Source organism: Macaca fascicularis, chromosome 1, assembly GCF_037993035.2.
Source record: "Macaca fascicularis isolate 582-1 chromosome 1, T2T-MFA8v1.1".
Lineage (NCBI taxonomy): Eukaryota > Metazoa > Chordata > Mammalia > Primates > Cercopithecidae > Macaca > Macaca fascicularis.
Window position 1 is genome coordinate 12,440,990 of NC_088375.1, and position 20,744 is coordinate 12,461,733.

General features: G+C 44.2%; 1 protein-coding gene across 2 annotated transcripts in view; it reads right to left on the minus strand.

Moving 5' to 3' along the window:
• Nucleotides 1-16,635, minus strand: part of ACTN2 (actinin alpha 2) — a 75,082-nt gene extending 58,447 nt beyond the window's left edge. For both annotated transcript variants that reach the window (XM_005539706.5, XM_005539707.5), the window contains exon 1: nucleotides 16,328-16,635. In XM_005539706.5, the coding sequence (XP_005539763.1) occupies nucleotides 16,328-16,453 (126 nt within the window). In that variant the 5' untranslated portion in view covers nucleotides 16,454-16,635. The remainder of the gene's footprint in view (nucleotides 1-16,327) is intronic.
• Nucleotides 16,636-20,744: the final 4,109 nt, after the last annotated feature.

Below are 20,744 nucleotides of genomic sequence, written 5' to 3' on the forward strand. Positions count from 1 at the left end.
AGCAACAAAAACAGAGAAGCTGGGCATTTCCAACGTTCCTGCCAACTCCACACCGGAGGGAACCAAGCTGGGATTTCCTCCACCAAGAGTTCCTCCCCAGGGCTCCTGCTGACTGGCATTCAGGAAAATGGGTAATAAAGACTGGACATCCGGAACCATTTCAGACCATAGCACATTAAAGTATAAAATACATAAACAGATGCTTCTAGACTACAGCATAAAATGAGCTAGTAGGCACTTGGCAAAATGCACACACTTGTTTTCTCCAGGTTGTAACTTTTTTAATATTTAAAAATTTCTAATTTAAAAATGTAGTATTTCCTAAATATGCTACAATAAACAGGTATTTCTTATGCGATTATTAAATACATATCTTTAAACAATAGTTTAGGAGAGCATAAACATTCATTAGCCTAGATTTGTAAGTTATTTTCTTTGCCTTTCCCTAGTTGTCTGTAACGATGCTGGCTAGCTTTACTTCACTAATCCTCCACATTCCTAACGGAGGGGGACGAAAACTACGTAACTGGATCCAATCCAGCAATCCGAGAGTTCTGATGTTAATTGCTCAATGAAGTGCTACTTCAAGACTTTTTTACAGCTTCACATTCAAATCCCTATTTTGACATCACATTTTAAAATCCTACTGGAAAGGGTACACACTGCCCAATCCTAGGACTGCAGAATAGAAATCCTTTAAAGTCCTTAATATCCAGTTACCCCGATAGCAGTTACAGCAATAGAACTCACCGTCACACATCAGGCATTTCTGACACGATTTTTCCTGCTTCCCTACCAAGTCCTTAAAGGCCCCTCAGGGTGACAGCCCTACCTGTGTCTCATTATAGAAATGAGGGAACAAGTTCTATTCAACATGATTTGTCACACAGTAAATACATTTGTCACCATTTCATGGCTAGATTTTCAAGTGCGTAAACACGGAAATAAATTCTTATAATTTTCAGAAAAGACATACGGTCAGAAGAACAAATCTACAGACAGGACTTTAGTAACTGGTTCAGATCTTTAAATAAGGTTTAGCTCTTAGTTTTGCAGATGTATAAAATAAAAGTCATTAATGCCTGGCCCATATTAATATCAAATTGTCTAAAGTGTAAGTATATATGATATTTATAAAACCATATACATAGCATATGTATATACAAAATACAAAACCAAAAGTGTAACAGCAACCCCCGTTTCAGAGGGCAACCTGGCCCACAGAAGGACTCAGCCGGGCTGGTGGCCCCACAGCCCTCCAGTCACAGGGCTCACTCTCACGGTGTTCTACAAAGCTTGGTCTTCTATAAGATTTATGAATTAAAAGATTCAGAATTACTAGATTATGTATGAGATATATATACATATATCTCAAAGTATTAAAAATCTCACTTCACCAATGTTTACATTTCTAAAGTTCCAGAAATAGGCCAGCACTTTCAGAAAAGGCATTACTACCCGATGTATAAATTACTTGGGGAAAAAAAAATCACTCGGGTGTCAACGTGATTTTAACCTTCCATGAGGCTGCCTGTGTATATCCTCAGAACAGGGTGACCCAAGTTTGTAGTCTAAACTGGGCCACTTCTGAGAGGCAAAGGAGGTGCTATTTATAATTCCTCTGGGACAAAAGCCACAAACTGGGATTGTCCTGGACAAACCTGGAGGTAGGGTCACCCTACCTCTGAAATTACTCCAACCACCGTGGTCTGTTCATTTCATAAGGAACAAAGGTCCTGAGAGATGAAGTGACTCGCCCAAGGTCACCGGCTATCGTGCTGCTCCTCAGACCATCTCTCATCTTTCAGGGTTAAAATGAAATCCCTCCAGCACTTTTCTGGGGCTACCCAGAACATTCCCAGGTATGTGGGAATTCACATCTCTAACAGGGCAGGGGCCTGCTGTGTCTAAATAAATTCCCCGGAAGCAATCTTGGCAAGACGGCCCCTAAAAATAACCTTTGCCAAAGAACCTTTGCAATGTCTGTTGTGCTCCTTCCTCTGGCTGTACTCCGGGGGAGGTGGAGGAAATGCAGATGCAGAGGTATCAAACTCAGCATCCTCAGACATTGTTCCCACCTCCTGTCTCAAAGTCAGGCTTATCACTCGAAGCAGTAACAGCAATGGTCAGTGGAGCGAAGACAGGACTCGTCTCAATAAACCTGATGGGGATGAGGGTCAGTTTATAAGATCAGGTGCAGTACGAGGAGAGGGGCATGCCTCACACACAGTAAATACCCTACCAGTACTGACTTCACACCTGGGCACTGTGGAGAGCCACCCACATATACAGGCCTCCCCATCTTCCGCTGAGCCTGAAATTCACTGGAATTAGACAACAGGGTTATTGTCTCAGAAAAGTCGCCTTTAAAAATATCAGTGACAATGAGCCGGGTGTGGTGGTGCACGCCTGTAATCCCAGTGACTCGGGAGGCTGAGGCAGGAGAATGGCTTGAATCCGGGAGGCGGAAGTTGCAGTGAGCCAAGATGGTGCCACTGCACTTCAGTCTGGGCTATAGAGAGAGACTCCGTCTCAAAAATAAAATAAATAAAATAATAAAATAAAAATATCAGTGATCCCTAGAAAGGCAGGTCTTGGGAATCTTTCATTTTTAGGCATAGACAATGATGACAGTTAAGTGCATGAAAAACCACAAGGAGAATGTGGGGTCTGCGGGTGGTGTGCAGGTGGAGCAGGCCTAGGTGGCCAGAGGCAGCGGCAGGAAGTAGGGGGCCTCGGGAAAGAGGATTTTGAAACATGGTAAAGCAACAAGCAGGTACTCATCAGCCTACTTCACAGTTTTACTTCATGCCAGTTTCTTTCATAGTAAAGTACTTATTAACCATTCAAACTTATTTTCCTTTTAGTCATCACCTATTCATGAAGCTTGGTTTTTCCTTGGCCTATTGGATACAGAGAGATTCATTATATTCTCTCTGCTTTGGGGTGTGTTTAAAATTTCCCATAATAAAACATTAAATAAATAAACAGGATTTTTTAAAATGTAAAGTGAGTTCTCAGTACTGCCATTTCAAAACGTGCTAGGCTCAGTCCCTGTGGAGCTCTGATCTGAGAGGGCATTCCTGTAGATAAAGACACGGCACCCACAGGAGGATAACTCTAATCTATGCTCCTACCTCTGAAAGTCTCATTTTCTAGTTCCAAAAGGGAGTTGACTCAGTATCTCAGTCATCCTGAACTCTGGCTTCTTTTGGAAGTGCGTCAGACATACCAGCATTCACTCTGATAATGTGCCCTTCACGGCATGGCCCCTAAAACTCTTGAGAGGTTTAGCTGATTCTCCTGTGGCCCCTTCTCTCCTATTTTGGTATTTCTGTTGGACAATGCAACTCCTAAAGATTGACTTGGGGAAAATCTTGGAATGACAATATGGACCATGCCTCAAAATTCCGTTTTCTCACAGTTATCAGACAGTCCCAGTTGTACCAGTTTAGAAATTTAAAAAATCACACACACACATGCCCGTCCACAAAGACAGGAGGTTTGTAAGTGGAAAATCAGAAATACTGAATCCCAGGCTTCTGCTCTGGGTTGGTTACGAATCCGAGCAGAAAGCAACAAAAACAGATAAAGTTTAGTGATAAAAATCAAGACCCTTACAGTTAAGCAGCCTGGATCTGAAATCCAGCTCTACCACTTGCAGACCAAAAACATGCAATAAAATAATGAGTATCTCCATATTTATAAAATTTCAATTATAAGAGAGAACTATTTCTACATAAATTAGACAAAATTCTGTGTACATTTTCCAGCTACCACTTCCCCACCCTCAGCCACTGCTGGGCAACTCACTTAACTTGCTTAGCTAAAATAATGAAGATAATATTCACCTTTCAAGATCGTTGTGAAGATCCAGTAAAATCACATATAAGGTTAAAACAGTGCCTAGAATTTCTCAATAATAGCTGTTTCTCTGTCTTATTCAGCAAATCATTTGGGATACTAGGAATAATATGTGAAAATCTCTCATTTTTTAATTCACTGGTAAAAATCCGTATATTATCACTTTTACTGTCTGACTGCAGTATTTTTTGGTTTTAGTGTTAGACTGAAAAAAATTACAACATCCTCTGCTCCAAATTCTAACATGAAAGACCAAAGTATGCAATGAAATAATCAGCCACTTCATATTACATAAAATTACAATAACAGAATAGAAATATTACAGTCTATAAAACACAAAACACATGGTTTGTATTTTTCTAATCTGATCACCTGAATACCTGCCTCCCCTCAAAAATGTGTTTGTTTCAAAACAGAAAAATATCACCGTCTATGCATAATCTCTAAGTGGATTACAGTTTTCTATACATCTTTTACTATTTTCATGACTGTTCTTCTCTGATACCCAAAACATCTATAATATGTTTTAAAACCTTAAAACAAAACATCTAAATGAGAACAATAATTCATTTTCTTAATTCTATAAATGATACAACTGAAAAAGGAAGTCCTATCTTGGAGTTAAATTCTACATTATGTTATTTTTTTTTTCAGGCATCTTACAAATGTTCAATAAAGTCTTCTTTAGCAAAGCCTATCACTGACCATTCTGAGTGCAGAAGAATTTTATGTCACAGACTTGAGCACACCACCATAAGTACGTTCATACAGTTTTTTGCTTCCTTTGAAAATATAACTTGTCTGGGCCGGGTGTGGCAGCTCACGCCTGTAATCCCAGCACTTTGGAAGGCCACGGTGGGTGGATCACCTGAGGTCAGGAGCTCAAGACCAGCCTGACCAACATGGTGAAACCCCGTCTCTACTAAAAAAAAAAAAAAATCAGCCGGGCATGGTGTCCCAGCTACTCGGAAAGCTGAGGCAGGAGAATCGCTTGAACCTGGGAGGTGAAGGTTGCATTGAGCCAAGATCGCGCCATTGCACTCCAGCCTCGGTGACAGAGCAAGACTCTGTCTCAAAAAAAAAAAAAAAAAAAAAGAACGAACTCGTTTCACGAGCTAAAAGATACTGCATTCCGCAGCAACAAAGTGCTGGTTTCTGTTCCAGTAACTAAACAAACTTAAATGCCAGATTCAGGGCTGACTGGCAAAGTTCCAATAGAATACCAAGGTGAGATTTCTCCAGAAAGAAAATCAAAGACATCTTGATAGCTGAAGTGGTTCCAAGTTGTCTAATACACGATGTTTTCATCCAGAAAAGCAAGACTTCCACGTTCAGTTCCCATCACCACTTCCTCTAGGAGTCCTCTATTCTTAGCTCACCTTAGTGCCATTTGGGTAGATCCCCTTCCACTTACCCCCTAGAGTTACACCCATTGCTGTATGTAGATAACTTCCACACCTAAATCTCCAGCCTTTTCTCCTTTTATTCATTGGATATCAAGCCCTGAATCCAAATTCCCCATTTCTTTTTTCTCAAGACAGGGGTCTTGCTCTGTTGCCCAGGCTGGAGTACAATGATGTAATCCATGGCTCACTGCAGCCTCAACCCCCCCGGCTCAAGCCATCCTCCTGCCTCAGCCTCCTGAGTAACTGGGCATACAGGCACACACCAACACACCTGGCTGATTTTGTATTTTTGTAGAGACAGGGTTTCACCAGGTTGCTGTACCTGGCTTCAAATCCCACATTTTTAACTTCTACACAACTCAAGAGCCCCTTTACTTTTACAAATGAACATCAGAGACATTGGAGATAAGGCTAGAAATGATTAGAATTCAGTTTTACAGCCTGGCTATTTTGTAGTATTGGTCAAGGGCCTCAAATATAGTGGGACAACAATGGCCGGGCACGGTGGCTCATGCCTGTAATCCCAGCACTTTGGGAGGCCAGGGCAGGCAGATCACAAGGTCAAGATCGAGACCATCCTGGCCAACACGGTGAAACCCCGTCTCTACTAAAAATACAAAAATCAGCTGGGCATGGTGGTGCACGCCTGTAGTCCCAGCTACTTGGGAGGCTGAGGCAGGAGAATCGCTTGAACCCAGGAGGCGGAGGTCACAATGAGCTGAGATCGTACCACTGCACTCCAGCCTGGCGACAGAGCAAGACTCCATCTTTAAAAAAAAAAAAAAAAAATAGTGGGACAATAGCAGTCAAGTTGTTAAGAGTTGAAACAAAGAGACTGTAATTTTTGGAGGTAAAATGGTCAGCATCAAGTATTTCATATGGTTCTATCTCACATATAAATTATCTTAAAATCCTCATAAACAGCAATGAGATTACCTACCTTCTAAAAGTAATTGTCATCTTCACATCTTGTTTGACTATAACAAAATAAAGACTCTACATGACTTTAGAAGATAGGATTTCTTGATTTGTCTTTGCAATCTCAATTATAACTACCTGTGCAAAACGCAATCATAGCTTCATATTAAATACTGCTCCCATTCCCCCAAAACAACCTTTTTTTTTTTTTTTTTTTTTTTTGAGACAGTCTTGCTCTGTCACTCAAGCTGGAGTGCGGTGGCATGATCTCACTGCACTCCAGCTGTTAGCGCAGCTCACTCACTCCAGTTCCAGTGAGTCTCCTGTCTCAGCCTCCCGAGTAGCTGGGATTACAGGCACACACCACCACACCCTGCTAATTTTTGTATTTTCAGTAGAGATGAGGTTTTACACGTTGATCAGGCTGGTCTCGAATTCCTGACCTCAGGTGATCCACCTGCCTCGGCCTCCCAAAGCGCTGGGATTACAGGCTTAAGCCACTGTGCCCGGCCCCAAAACAATCTCATATTCACCTATTTGTACATTTGGTTCTCATAATCACTAATAAAATATAGGTCTTTTCTAAGATAGCATGCCTTTTTATGAGAAGGTTGTAATAGATACTAGTAAGAATTTATTTTCCGTGTATAGTAATTTCTAAAGACTATGACCAACCCATTTACCCCCTAGCAAAAACAAATAAGACAGATCAAAGTTATGCCAACTTCTTGGACTAGAACTTGGCATGTATGAAGACTGCATATGCCAGTTTTTTCCCAGGACCACAGAATCACTTGCAATCTTGTCTCCATTTTCCAATTCCGCCACTGTGAAACACACTGCACCTTCAAAAAAATTTTCCCCCATGTTTTCTATACAAAAACAAATTTAAATTTATACTTGTCTGAATCATAAATGAACTTGGAATTTTCTTTATTAAGTGGGTAAAGGTTTTCAATCTGGGGGGAAAAAAAACTCATTTCAAGTCAAATTCAGATTACCAGAACTTTTTCTCATAAGTATGGTGACAAATTTTATTATGATATACATAAATCTGTATAATTATTTTTTCAATTCCAAAAGCTCTAAATTCCAATTATTTACGTTTTTTCTTTTCTTTTCTTTTCTTTTTTTTTTTAGACATAGCCCATCTCTTAACTTTTTTTTTTTTTTTGAGACAGTCTCACTCTGTCTCCCAGGCTGGGGTACAGTGGCATGATATTGGCTCACTGCAGCCTCCGCCTCCCGGATTCAAGCGATTCTCATGCCTCAGCCACCCAAGTACCTGAGATTACGGGTGAGCATCACCACACCCAGCCAATTTTTTTTTTTTTTTTTTTGTATTTTTAGTATAGACTGGGTTTTGCCGTGTTGGCCAGGCTGGTCTCAAACTCCTGGCCTCATGTGATCCACCTGCCTCAGCCTCCCAAAGGGCCAGGATTACAGGCATGAGACACTGTGCCCAGCCTGAATATTTTTTAATGAAAAGCTTATTCCTCACTCTGTCACCCAGAGCTGAATGCAGTGGTGCCATGATAGCTCACTGCAGCCTCCAACTTCTGAGCTCAAGCGATCCTCTCACTTCAGCCTCCCAAGCAGCTAGAACTACAAGCACACACCACCACACTCACTAATTTTTAAATTTTTTATAGAGACAAGGTCTTTCTATGTTGCCCAGGCCAGTCTTTAACTCCTAGCCTCAAGAGACAGTCTGCCTCAGCTTCCCAAAGTGCTGGGAATACAGACATGAGCCACCACGCCGGGCCTCGACAGCTCAGACTTACAACAAAAATCAAGTCAGGGAACTCTTTTTGGAGACTTGAGAAAATACTTCAAGAGAACATTTTTTAAAAACATTAAATGAGTATGAGTTGGGAGTTAACATATTTAGAGTTCAAAAAATCATAACGACTGTCAAAAAGCTTTTAATTGTTAAAATGAAAGATTTTAAATTAAAAAAGTAATTGTACTAAACGTTTTTTAGAAATGATTCGTAGTTTCTTCATTCAATAAATGTCAGTGTGGGCCGGGCGTAGTGGCTCACACCTGTAATCCCAGCACTTTGTGAGGTCAAGGCGGGCGGATCACTTGAGGTCTGGAGTTCGAGACCAGCCTGGCCAACATGGTGAAACCCCATCTCTAATGAAAGTACAAAAAATTAGCCAGGCACGGTGGCATATGCTTGTAACCCCAGCTACTCGGGAGGCTGAGAAAGGAGAATCGCTTGAACCCAGAAGGCAGAGGTTGCAGTGAGCCAAGATCATGCCATTTCATGCCAGCCTAAGAAACAGAGCAAGACTTTGCCTCAAAAAAAAAAAAAAAAAAAAAAAAAAGGCCAGGCACAGTGGCTCACACCTGTAATCCCAGGACTCTGGGAGGCCAAGACAGGTGGATGACCAGAGGTCACGAGTTCAAGACCAGCCTGACCAACATGGAGACACCCCATCTCTACTAAAAATATAAAAAATTAGCCGGGCGTGGTGGCACATGCCTGTAATCCCAGCTACTCAGGAGGCTGAGGCAAGAGAATCACTTGAAACCAGTAGGCGGAGATTGCGGTGAGCCGAGATTGTGCCATTGCACTCCAGCCTGGGCAACAAGACTGAAATCCCGTCTCAAAAAAAAAGAAGAAAAAAAGAAAAAAAAAAATCAAAGTGCAGACTCTGTGTGAGCCCATTGAGGCACAGGGACCTACAGAGAAGAGCTACTGCTCACAGCCCTTGTTGGGGAGACAAAGAGAACATCACGTGACCCCTGCCCTAGCACGCAGGCCTTCTAGCGAAGCAGCTGCAGAAGGAGGTACTACCAAGATAGGTGGAGGAGGGAGGGTCTCTGGAAGAGACAAGGACTCAAGTCAGACACTGTGACAAGCAATCAGGGATATGAGATCTTGAAAAACCCGCAGCAGGGATGCTGGGGTGGTGAACGAACAGACGACAGGGCTAGTTCAGGTCTGGCCTCACAAACCACCGTAAGAGGCTTGAACTCTCTCCTGAAGGCAACGAAGAACCATAGAGACACCTGAATCTGGAAAATATCACAACCAGGCTTGTGTCTCATTAAGATCATTCTTGGCAGCGTCTTGGAGAGAAGCCAGCAGACGAGCATGACCCTTGGAAGGGTGACAAAAAGGGAGGCCACCACCCTCATCTCCACAGGGAAGGCAGAAAGCCTGAAGGCCTTGGAGCACACAGGGAAAGGAAGAGGCAGGCTCCAGAGGACTCCATGGGAGGTGGTGACCCCACGTCTGTGGTGTGGGAGAGAAGGAGGCGGCAAGTGTAACACCCAGGTTTCTGTTTTGGGCACCTGGGAGAAAGACATTTCCATTCACCACGAAGGAGAACCAAGCAGGAGGGTTTTGAAACACCTTTGGCTTTGAAAACACCTTCCTTACACCAGCCTGGCTGAAGCGGATGCCCTCCTCTGCGCTTCTCACAGACCACTCCTGTCTCTTGAACCAGGCTGTAAGCTCCTTAAGGGCCATGGTGGTGTCATCAACTCTCTCTGCTGGTCCCTAGAAGGACCACAAAAATGTTTGCCAAATGAATGAAAGAATGAACAATCATGCTTGCGTTCCATTCATATTTTGCTCCTCACTAGGGTTGCAGGTAAAAACACCTTCTAGTTTTCAAACTAGAAAGCTGTGGAGATGGGAAGTGGTGTGTGTGCGCGTGTGTGTGTGCCTGTGTTCAGATATGTTTGTACCAAAAATTGTCCTCAGTCTTCTTCAGAAAGGCCACATTCTTGCACTTAAGATTTTCCTTCCTTTGAAATGTGTCTAGCATAGTAGTTTGCAAGCTTCTCCCCCAATCTTTGCTTTCTGTTCTTTCTGGAAGACTTAGTGCCGTTCCCAGGGAAACGGCGGTAGGATTCTGACTGTCCTCCAACGCGTTCCGTGTGAACTCCTCTGCTCAGCATGGTAGCGCCCTCACCCACTTCAGAACTGCGCCTTTTCTGTAGGTGTCTCCCAGCTGCAGTAACCGACTGCGGTGCTTTCTGACAGTTTTCCGAGGCTGCGTTAATTAAGTTTCCCCGCTAAGAGTTATATTCCCCCTCCCACACTCCTGGAAAATCTTATGGGCTTAAGTTTCTTACCTGGTGAATGTGGCTGAAGGCCTAGGGCAACCCCAGGACACATCACGGTGTCCCAAATAGGATGTAAAGGCAAAGAGTGTTTTTTGTGCCTCAGAACTCCTGCACCTGTGATTCTCCGTAGCAAACCACATGTATGTTTATTACAGTCCCTCTGGGTACAGAGGTTTCTTAGAGCACACACAAGACTCTGCCTTTAACCTCTTCCTTGACACTTCTGCCCATTAAGAACTTCCTCTGGCTCTCAAAGACTATCTACAACTCCACCTGTCCCTCCCAGCAATGGCCACATGTACACCGGACTTGCCACCTCAGCACGGTGGCTCCTTTCCCTGCATGGAATAATGACACATCCTGTAAATACTTAACTTCTTATCCAGACGCAATCTCCCAGTGGATAAACAGACTCTCCTCATTAGTTTGGCTGTTACTTGTCAATACCACTGTCTTGACATTAAAATCCAGGCGCTCTAATGGTGAGGATCATATCTACTTAATTGGATTTATACCACAGCCTACTGTGGAACAACATGTGGTTATTTAATACTTCGTATAATCCCTCCTGATCACTCTCAAATTGATGCCTTCCTCACCATTGCTTCTAACAGCCCCCTTGTTCTAATCCCCACCACTTTATCTGTATGGTCCCATAACAGGCTTTTGCCTGGGTCCTCCAGCCTCAGGTCCTTGTCCACTCAGATTTATCCTGCCAACAACACTAGTTCTGTAAGCATGGGTCTCCCCAGCTCAAAAGACCTCTGGAGCTCTGCATGGTTTGGAGAACAAAGTCTGCACTCACCTTAGCATCCCAGGCCCTCTATAACCTGGCCCTTTTCCATGGATCCAACTTTCTAAGTTTGAATATGCATCTTTAGCGTCAGGTATTATCTCCTTATCACACGTACACAAACACAGACATATCCAATACAGAGCTAAGCCACAGACATATCCAATATACAGACACATCCAATACAGAGCTAGGCTTTGGGAGACCTGAGTCCTGGTCTGGCCACCTTGGTTACTTTCTCCTTCTGTACTCTTACCTTTGAACTTCTCCCATCTCTTGATGAGAGGGTGAGAGCGGGGATGCCAGGGTGCTTTGATAGTGCCAAAGGTAAACACTTATTGTATTACATTTATTATTTTCTATTTTTTGAGATGGGGACTTGCTCTGTTGCCCAGGCTGGAGTGCAGTGGCACCATCACAGCTCACTGCAACCTCAAACTCCTGGGCTCAAATGATCCTCAGGCCTCACCCTCCCAAGTAGGTAGGATTACAGCTGTGCACCACCACACCTGGCTAAATTTTTTATCTTTTTGCAGAGACGGGGTCTTGCTGTGTTGCCCAGGCTGGTCTCAAACTCCTGGGCTCAAGCAATCTTCCTATCTTGGCCTCTCAAAGTGCTGGGATTATAGACATGAGCCACTGCACCCGGCTAACTTTTATTCTTGCACTTATTATTAAACAATTTTTTGTTTAATATGCACTTATTATTAAATAATTTCTTAGGTTCCAAGTGTTCCAGGGTATAAATCTTATCTTTAAAAGTACACCAGGCTGGGTGCAGTGGCTCACGCCTGTAATCCCAGCACTTTGGGAGGCCGAGGCGGGCAGATCACAAGGTCAGGAGATTGAGACCATCCTGGCTAAAACAGTGAAACCCCATCTCTACTAAAAATAAAAAAAATTAGCCAGGCATGGTGGTATACACCTGTAATCCCAGCTTCCCAGCGCCTGCAATCCCAGCTACTATAAGGCTGAGGCAGGAGAACTGCTTGAACCCAGGAGGAGGAGATTGCAGTGAGCTGAGATCGCACCACTGCACTCCCGCCTGAGCAACACAGAGCAAGACTCTGTCTCAAAACAAAACAAAACAAAACAAAAAAAGTACACCAGAGGAGGGGGGAATGGGAAGCTAGTTTTTAATGGGTACAGAGTTTGAGCGTGGGATGATGGAAAAGTTCTGGAGGCATACAGTGGTGATGGTTGCACAATAATGTGAATAGACGTAAAGCCACTGAATTGTACACTTACGATTAAAATAGTAAATTTTCTGTTATGTGTACTTCCCCACAATTTTCAAAGTATATCAAGGTCACCAAGGGCCAAATCTCATGCTCCATTATCCCTCACAAGTCTAAGCACAGTGCTGATTAACAAATATTCGGTGCACAAGGATAATAATACCTGAACATTTACAGATCGCTTTACAATGTATAAAGCCCCTTCACCATAAAATAGTTTAACCGTTTGATCCAGACAAAAAACCCTGTGAATTAAGAAAGACAGGTATTTATCTTCATTTTCTAGGTGAAGAAATTGAGACTTGAAACATTTAGTGATTCAACTGTAGTCGGGTACCAGGCAGAGCTTCGACTCATCTGGGTCTCATGAATCTGAGAAATGTCACAAGCTTTTTGTTGATCGTTGGAACAAACAATTAGTGTCTTTTCTCCTAGGAAAAATTCATGCAAGAGTATGTGTCATTAGGCAGGAAGAGCCTTCACCTTGTGCTCTAAATCAGCAGCTGCTGCCCACAGAACAAGGGCAGGGGCAACTCGAAGGCTCCCAGGCTCGTTTAATCCGGACCCCGTGGGCGGCTGCCTCTCTGCACACGCATCCTGCCAGGCTGCCTGACCCAACATGGCAACACGTTCGCCTAAATGCCAGACTGACAGGAGGTGCTCCAAGGTGAATCCAGCCATCTCAACTGTGAAGAGTGCAGAAGAATCTGAATTTCTTTAGGGACTATTAAAAACAATCAGAACACTTAGAAAAGTTTATCGATTATCAAGCTGTGTACCGATTACGGACATAAGGATCCTTTACGTATCGAAACATATTTCGTTTCCTTAAAAGGTCTGCTCTAGCCTCCCAGTACAGTTAAGGACAGCGCCCTGAGCTTGTGAAGATAGCAAACATATTCAGCATTGCTGCTCTGACAAGTCACCTCCCAAATAGGCTTCAGTTGAGGTACAAGCTCAATGTGTTCCTTGGTTCCAGGAGACGTTTACTTCTAGACGCCAACACTCTGAAAGTTTCAACAGTCCACTGAAGAGGTCCCAATTTACTTAGAAATTGATATCCCTAAACTGTGTTCTATATGGTAAAACATTCTCACTCCAAGAGTGTGCCTCAGCATTTCAGTGTCTTAAAATATTGTATCTGGGGCTGAGCATGGTGGCTCAATATCCTTAGTATCAGCGCTTTAGGAGGCCAAGGTGGGAGAATGGCCAGGAGTTCAAGACCTGCCTGGGCAACACAGTGAGACCCTGTCTCTACAAAAAAGTTTTTAAAATTAAAAAATTAGCCATGTGTGGTGGTGCATGCCTCAACATCATGGAGGTCACTTGACCCCAGGAGGTCGAGGCTGCAGTGAGCTATTATTATGCCACTGCACTCCAGCCTGGGCAACAGAGCAAAATCCCAACTCTAAACATTATATATTATATATACAATATACATATGTGTGTGTGTGTATATATATATCATATCTGTAAGACTGCAGGCAATTTTCTTCTACCCATGAGTTGTATGAAGCAAAATACTTCTTTATAGAAATAAATACTCCTAACCCTATTTACATACTCTTGTGTGTAACACTCTTCCTAACACACTCTTGAAAGAGAAGGTAGACAGCTTCAAACACCTATTCGCACTCATGCTAAACCCACTATCTTCTGGATTCCCTTCTCTTATAAAACACATCACACTTTATAAAGTCCTTCTACAGCAAGGCTTTCATTCCACACCACAGAGCAAGGATTACCATAGCCCATGAGACTCTCTGAATTGTAGATATAATTAGGCATCACATCCATTATGACACCACAGACGTCATCATGTGCTACCAGCATCTGTTGACAGATCTCATACCCAGCATATCACCGAAATGGCAAGTGTGGAGAAGGTAGCCCACAATAGAAACAATGGCATTTTAGCCTCGTCCGGTTCCAGCAGTTTGTCTCATAGGACATAAATAGAGACCACTGCTCTGGCTGCACTGAGCTCACAGTTCCATATTATTTTACTGACTTGAGCAGGGTCTATACCAAAAGTAGAAATACAGAATCAAGAGTAGAAATAGAGAATCTTCGAGATCTGTCCTAATGTAGTTTTTACTCCCCCCATGCATGTGCAACATTCAAATTATCTTAAGAAAAAAAAAATTATCATGTTAAACTTTTTAACATTATTTTGGACTGGGATCTGGAAGTATGTCATTTTTACTTCAACTTTACTTGAGTAAATTTACTTGAAGTAAATCAACTTTACTTCAAGTGCTATGCAATTATAATAATACAGTCAACATGGGAATCCCAAACCTAAAATAATTAAAAGCCATATATCAAAAAAATACTGCAAATATATTAAAAGATTAAATATGGTCAAAGGGATGTCAATGTGGCCTCCAGAAACTGTCATTACTTCTATCCTGCTATTGTACTGTACTTAAAAAAAAAAAAAAAAAAAAGGCAACAGAAAGCATTGTGATTAGACGATCACTTTCAAAAATGATGGGCAGACTACCTGTCCAATTCCTTAGCTATTTTACAGTTCCTCATAAGAAAGCAATTTTTTAAAACAAAGACCGGGAGTTAGGGAGTTACGTTTTTTTAATCCACGAAAAGTGCAGTAATCAAAATTTGGGGAAATTCTTTTAAAAAAACACTCACTGCCCAAAAATTAAGGTCACTTTTTAACTTCGTGCTGATGGATGATGCATCAGCTGGTCCAGATGGCACATTAGGAATCCTCAAGCTATGTGCTTCCTTCACAATCAGTACTTTAAACAACGGTAGACGGCTTGAAGTTTTGTTGTTTCTATTTATTACTCCCATTTTCTAAAAAAGGTAGGGATGGTAAAAGCCTTAAGAAACTCGGGGAGAGACTGAAATGTAGCTAAATTAGAGCTTTAAAATAATAATAGTAAATGGTATTTTAGGAGAGAGGGTAGACAAGAGACATTCTGATATAAAAATAGTGCTTGGTTATTTGATAATTATCTCTCCTTCCAGCTAACGCTGTTTGCTGCGAGAGGAGTTTGGGATGTGTGTTCACCATCACACTCCTATTCACCAAATACTATTGCACAATCAACTACAGAGCCAATTATACAGAGATTCCCATACACGCTATGGTCACCACAGGCTATCCACTTAAAGCAGGCCCTTAGAAGGGAAATCTATCTTGCCCCACGCCCAGAAAAATAGGGGGAAAAAAGCTCAGAGCGTTTGGCTTTTACCATAACCCTCTTATCTTAAGGTTGGGTTACCAGGTCTCTGTTGTCATGCCTGACCCAAGCAGGCTCCCTGCCTAGTCAAGTAAGAGGCGGGATTAAGCCTCCTGGTGAGCATTCCCTATTTATTCTAGCCAAGAGGATCAAGAGGAAACCTTGAAATAGTGGAATGTTCCACTGGGCCCCCAGAGAGCGCCAATCAAAACGGGGAGGGAGCTTTCAGAAGCTGGCTGACTCCTTCGTCCCTGTGTGCTTACCTCAATGAACTATAAATAGAGTGTGAAATAATTGTGACTATCGGTAAATGTCTAGTGTTCATACAACATCCCTCTCCAAGGAACCCAAAAGATTGAATAAATGACTTTCCATGACTCTAGAGGCTGCCCGGTGGAAACTGCAATGAAGCTGATGTTCTTTTGCTTCTTTCAATGGGGAAGAGAGAGGCTAGGGTAAAAGGACATAAACGGGCCAGGAGAGTAACTCGGTCACAGACTCAAGGGGTCAGGAGCAGACCAGAGACCCCTTCAGATCCTGGTCTAACGCGGGCTGGTGTGAGGAACAGAACCACATCTGTGGCTCCGATGCTGCTAACACACGCGCGCGCACACACACGACGCCCAGTGTCCTGCCTGTCCCCAGACGTGTCCTCTTTCCTAAGGGGCCCCCGGGGCTGCGAGGGCACAGGACAGCACAGCACCTCCACAAAGCGCCCTCTCGCCAGTCGCCAGGCCACGCGGCCACGCGCACGGGAGCCCCGCGGGGGACCCGGACCCACCACGCGCGCGCGGCCCGCGGGCCCCTGCTGACCTTCCTCTGCTGCTTCTCCCAGGCAGGGTCCAGGAGCAGGTCGCGGTCCCACTCCTCCTCCTGGATCATGTACTCATCCTCGTCGTACACGTAGTTGTACTGCACGCCGGGCTCTATCTGGTTCATGGCGCTCGGTTGGCCTGGGCTGCGGCGGGGCGCGAGGAGCTCGGACGCACGGGCTGACGGGCAAATGGACCCACGGAGGTGGCGGGTGGCGGGCGGTGGGCGGCGGGCGCGGGGTGACCTTCGCGCGACTCCTCTCGGGGCTGCACGCCTGGGCGCTGGGTCTCGGGCGAAGCACCAGCTCCGGCTGCGAGCAGCTGCCGCGCGGCTTAATAGCCGCGCCGCCCGTCACGTGGCCGCCCGGCCGCGCCCCCGCCGCCACCGCCCCCAGCCCCACCCATAGAGGCGCAGCCAGCCCCGCCCCGAGCACGTGCGGGCTGACGGGGCGCCGGGCCCCTACACGGTTTCCCCTGCAGCCGCCGCCCTGACGCCGCCTGCACGCCTTCCGCCGAGGCCTCCGGGAACGCGTGGGGTGCGGCCGGGCCCGAGCAGAACCACGCCTGCCACCCACGCTCTGAGAGCGGCTGGTTAGCCGCGCGGGGTCCGTCGGTGTCCCGGGTGGATGATCGCGGGCCAGGGGAGGGCCACCCGAGAGGCTGGGTCCCTGACCACCCCAGCACAGCCAGATTTTCCAAATATTCGGAATTCGCGTTTTCCATATATTCCCACATATTCATTGGAGATCTCTCTTCTCTCTCTCATCTCTCTCTCGTGCCTCTCTCTCCGCTCATCTGTCCCTCTCTCCCGTGTCTCTCTCTCATCTCTGTCCCTCTTTCTCCCGTGTCTCTCTCATATATCTCTCTCATCTCTGTCTCTTTCCCGTGTCTCTCCCTCTCACGTGTCTCTCTCTCACGTGTCTCTCTCTCCTCTCATCTCTGTCTCTTGTGTCTCACTGTCTCTCGTCTGTCTCTCTCCTCTCCTCTGTCTCTCTCTCTCATCTGTCTCTCTCTCGTGTCTCTCTTTCTCTCGCTCATCTGTATCTGTCTCCTGTGTCTCTCATACCTCTCTCATCTCTGTCTCTCTCCCCCCCACCCGCCGCCCCGTTTCTCTTCCTCTGGCTCTCTCACACATATACATACATACAGCCCCCCATGGAGTAAAGTTTAAAAGCTACAGAATCCCCTCTTCCTTCTCTCCTCCCCACCCTCACCTGGGGAAATCAAGGCACAGGATTTGGATCCATCTATTAAAATGTCAGGAACCAAACCAAAGGCAGAAAGTGTCAGCTCTCACCTGCCGGGCATAAATTTAAGAGAGCTGACAATGAAGGGCAAGCGGCCAGCTTCGTGTTGTATTTCCATGTCGCCCTGTGGGTTGCACTTAACGCCTTTTCATCCCATTAGTGCTGGCTAGCTGTTCCCTATCAGTTATGCCGCCAGAGGAAGCAAAATGAGGACCCTTGGGATCAGTAGGCTGAAATTTTTTAATCAAAAATGTATTGAGCAACTACTGTAAACCAGAGGTTGCCTTAGGCACCAAATGAGCTGATAGGATGCCTACCTCTAATTCAGTTTATATCTCAACTGAATAAACGTTGCCCACAGATGCTACAGAATTTTTTGTGATTCAGGGCTACTAATTTGTGGGCATGTTTCAAGTTTAGTTTGTCTGGATTTATCATTGTTCCTTAGAATTTTGACATCACTCTCCGTTACTGTTTGGGGCTTTTTGCAGAAAGACTAACAATTAGCAAATAGATTGCATTCACTTTTTTTTTTTTTTTTTTTTTTTCCGGTGACGGAGCTTTGCTCTTGTTGCCCAGGCTGGAGTGCAAGGGCACGGTCTCAGCTCACTGCAACCTCCACCTCTCGGGTTCAAGCTATTCTCCTGCCTCAGCCTCCCGAGTAGCTGGGACTACAGGCATGTGCCACCATGCCCGGCTAATTTTGTATTTTTAGTAGAAACGGGGTTTCTCCATGTTGGTGAGGCTGGTCTTGAACTCCCGACCTCAGGTGATCTGCCCGCCTCGGCCTTCAAAAGTGGGGATTACAGGTGTGAGCCACCGTGCCCGGCCGCATTAACATTTTCAAAAACCTTCTCACTGGGATGTAAATTCCTCAAACACAGGGATTTTTGTCTGGTCCACAGTAGTAGACCCCAGTAACTACAGGCGTGTCCACCGCATAGTGGTGCTCAAACATTTGTTGAAAGAAGTAATATCCCTGGAAATAGTGACTGAGCTAATTTACTTGGATTTAAATATAAAATTTAGAGTTTATATATTGGATTAAAATCATACTCTTGAAACAAGTTGATCAATAAACTTTAACTATTAGAAACTGGGGCTGGGCGCGGTGGCTCATGCCTGTTATCCCAGCACTTTGGGAGGCCGAGGTGGGTGGATCACCTGAGGTCAGGAGTTCAAGACCAGCCTGGCCAATATGATGAAACTTAAAAAAAAAAAAAAAAAAGTTGGCTGTGGTGGCATGCATCTGTAATCCCAGCTACTTGGGAGGCTGAGGCAGGAGAATCGCTTGAACCCAGGAGGCAGAGGTTGCAGTGAGCAGAAATCGCACCACTGCACTCCAGCCTGGGCGACAAGAGCAAAATTCCATCTCAAAAAAAAAAAAAAAAAGAAAGAAAAGAAAAGAAAAAAAGAAAGAAAAAAGAAAGAAAGAAAAGAAAAGAAACTGGATCTACAATTACAAAAAGTGCTACGTTGTTCAACTTAGTTTTCAAAAATTAACTGTGGGGACTTAAAGTTCTAGATAAGATGGAAAAAACAGCACCAGATTTACCATCCTGCCTGAAACAACTAAAGCCTGGGGGGAAAAACACATAAAACAACGGTTTTCAAGACATTAGTCATCAGGCAAAGAGGGACAATGAACTCTCAGAGGCAGAAAATAAATGTGAGTACTGCAATTGCCCCAGCTTACAGCCTAGAGAAAAATTTCCAGATGCAATGCAATAGAGGGGTACCCAGGCACAGCTTACTGGTCTCCGTAAACTGGGAGTTCAGAGAGACCAAACATCAGAATTTGCAAGGCCAATTACAGGAGAAAATAGAGCTGCAAAGAGAGAAAATGCTGGAGATTTGCTATCCCCTGGAATCTGATCAGTGAATACATGAGAGGAAACTGTCTGAGGCCAAGGAAAGAAGGTACTGAAAGGAATAGAAGGAATGATTCTTGAATTCATAAAGGGCCAGGAATAGTTCCTGTTTCCATCAGCCAGGGTGGAAAACCTTATAATCCACAAAGCATCAGAGTACTCCGACCTGGAGGGAAATTAGCTCTTGATTAAATGTTGTACTGGTCCTGCCTGCAAAACCTGAGAAACATGACCTGAAAATAATAGTTTCCAAGTAACTTAACCATGTCCCAGATCAAAGCTCAAAAATTTTATCTATAAGAATATGAAAACATTCAACAATCAAATTTTACCCAAACGTAAAATTTGCAATTTCTGCCACCTGTGAAATGTTACCAAATTTTTCACAGGTGTGCAAAGCAACTGACACGTATCAGCCATAATGAGAACAATCCATCAATCAAAACTGACCTAGAATTGACACAGATTATAGAATTAGTAGAAAGGAACGTTAGAAGAGTGATTATTGCTATATTCCATATATTTAAGAAGCTAGAGGAGAGATTGAACATGACAAGAAGAGACAGAGGAGATATAAAAAATTTAATATCTGGAGATGAAAACTACATCTGAAATTTTAAAATACACTAAGCGCGTTTGCCTATAGACACTACATTGAAAACGATGAGTGAAATTGAAGGCATAGCAATAGAAAAAATCCAATATGAAACGCACAGAAAGAGTACAGGCTTAAGAAATGAGCACGGCCAGGCGCAGTGGCTCACGCCTGTAATCCCAGCACTTTGAGAGGCCAAGGTAGGCAGATCACCTGAAGGCAGGAGTTCAAGACCAGCCTGGCCAACAAGGTGAAACCCTGTCTCTACTAAAAATACAAAAATAGCCGGGCATGGTGGTGGCACCTGTAATCCCAGCTACTCGGGAGACTGAGGCAGAAGAATCGCTTGAACTGGGAGGTGAAGTTGCAGTGAGCCAAGATCGCACCACTGCCCTCTAATCTGGGCGACAAAGTGAGACTCTGCCTCAAAAAAAAGGAAGGAAGGAAGGGAGGGAGGGAGGAAGGATCTCTGAGTTGTGAGAAGTCTTCAAGCAGTTTAGTATCCAAGTAACTGGAGTATCTGAAGGAGAACAGGAAAAAACAAAAGGACTTGAAGAAGTAACAAAGTCAAGAAATTAGTAAGGGGACTTCCACTTCTGGCCAAGGTGGAGTATGGTGAACTGAGATAATTCTTCCTAAAACAAACACTGCCTCCCACCACGAGACTGGAAAAAACGGATCATTCACAGAGCACTGAGTAGAATA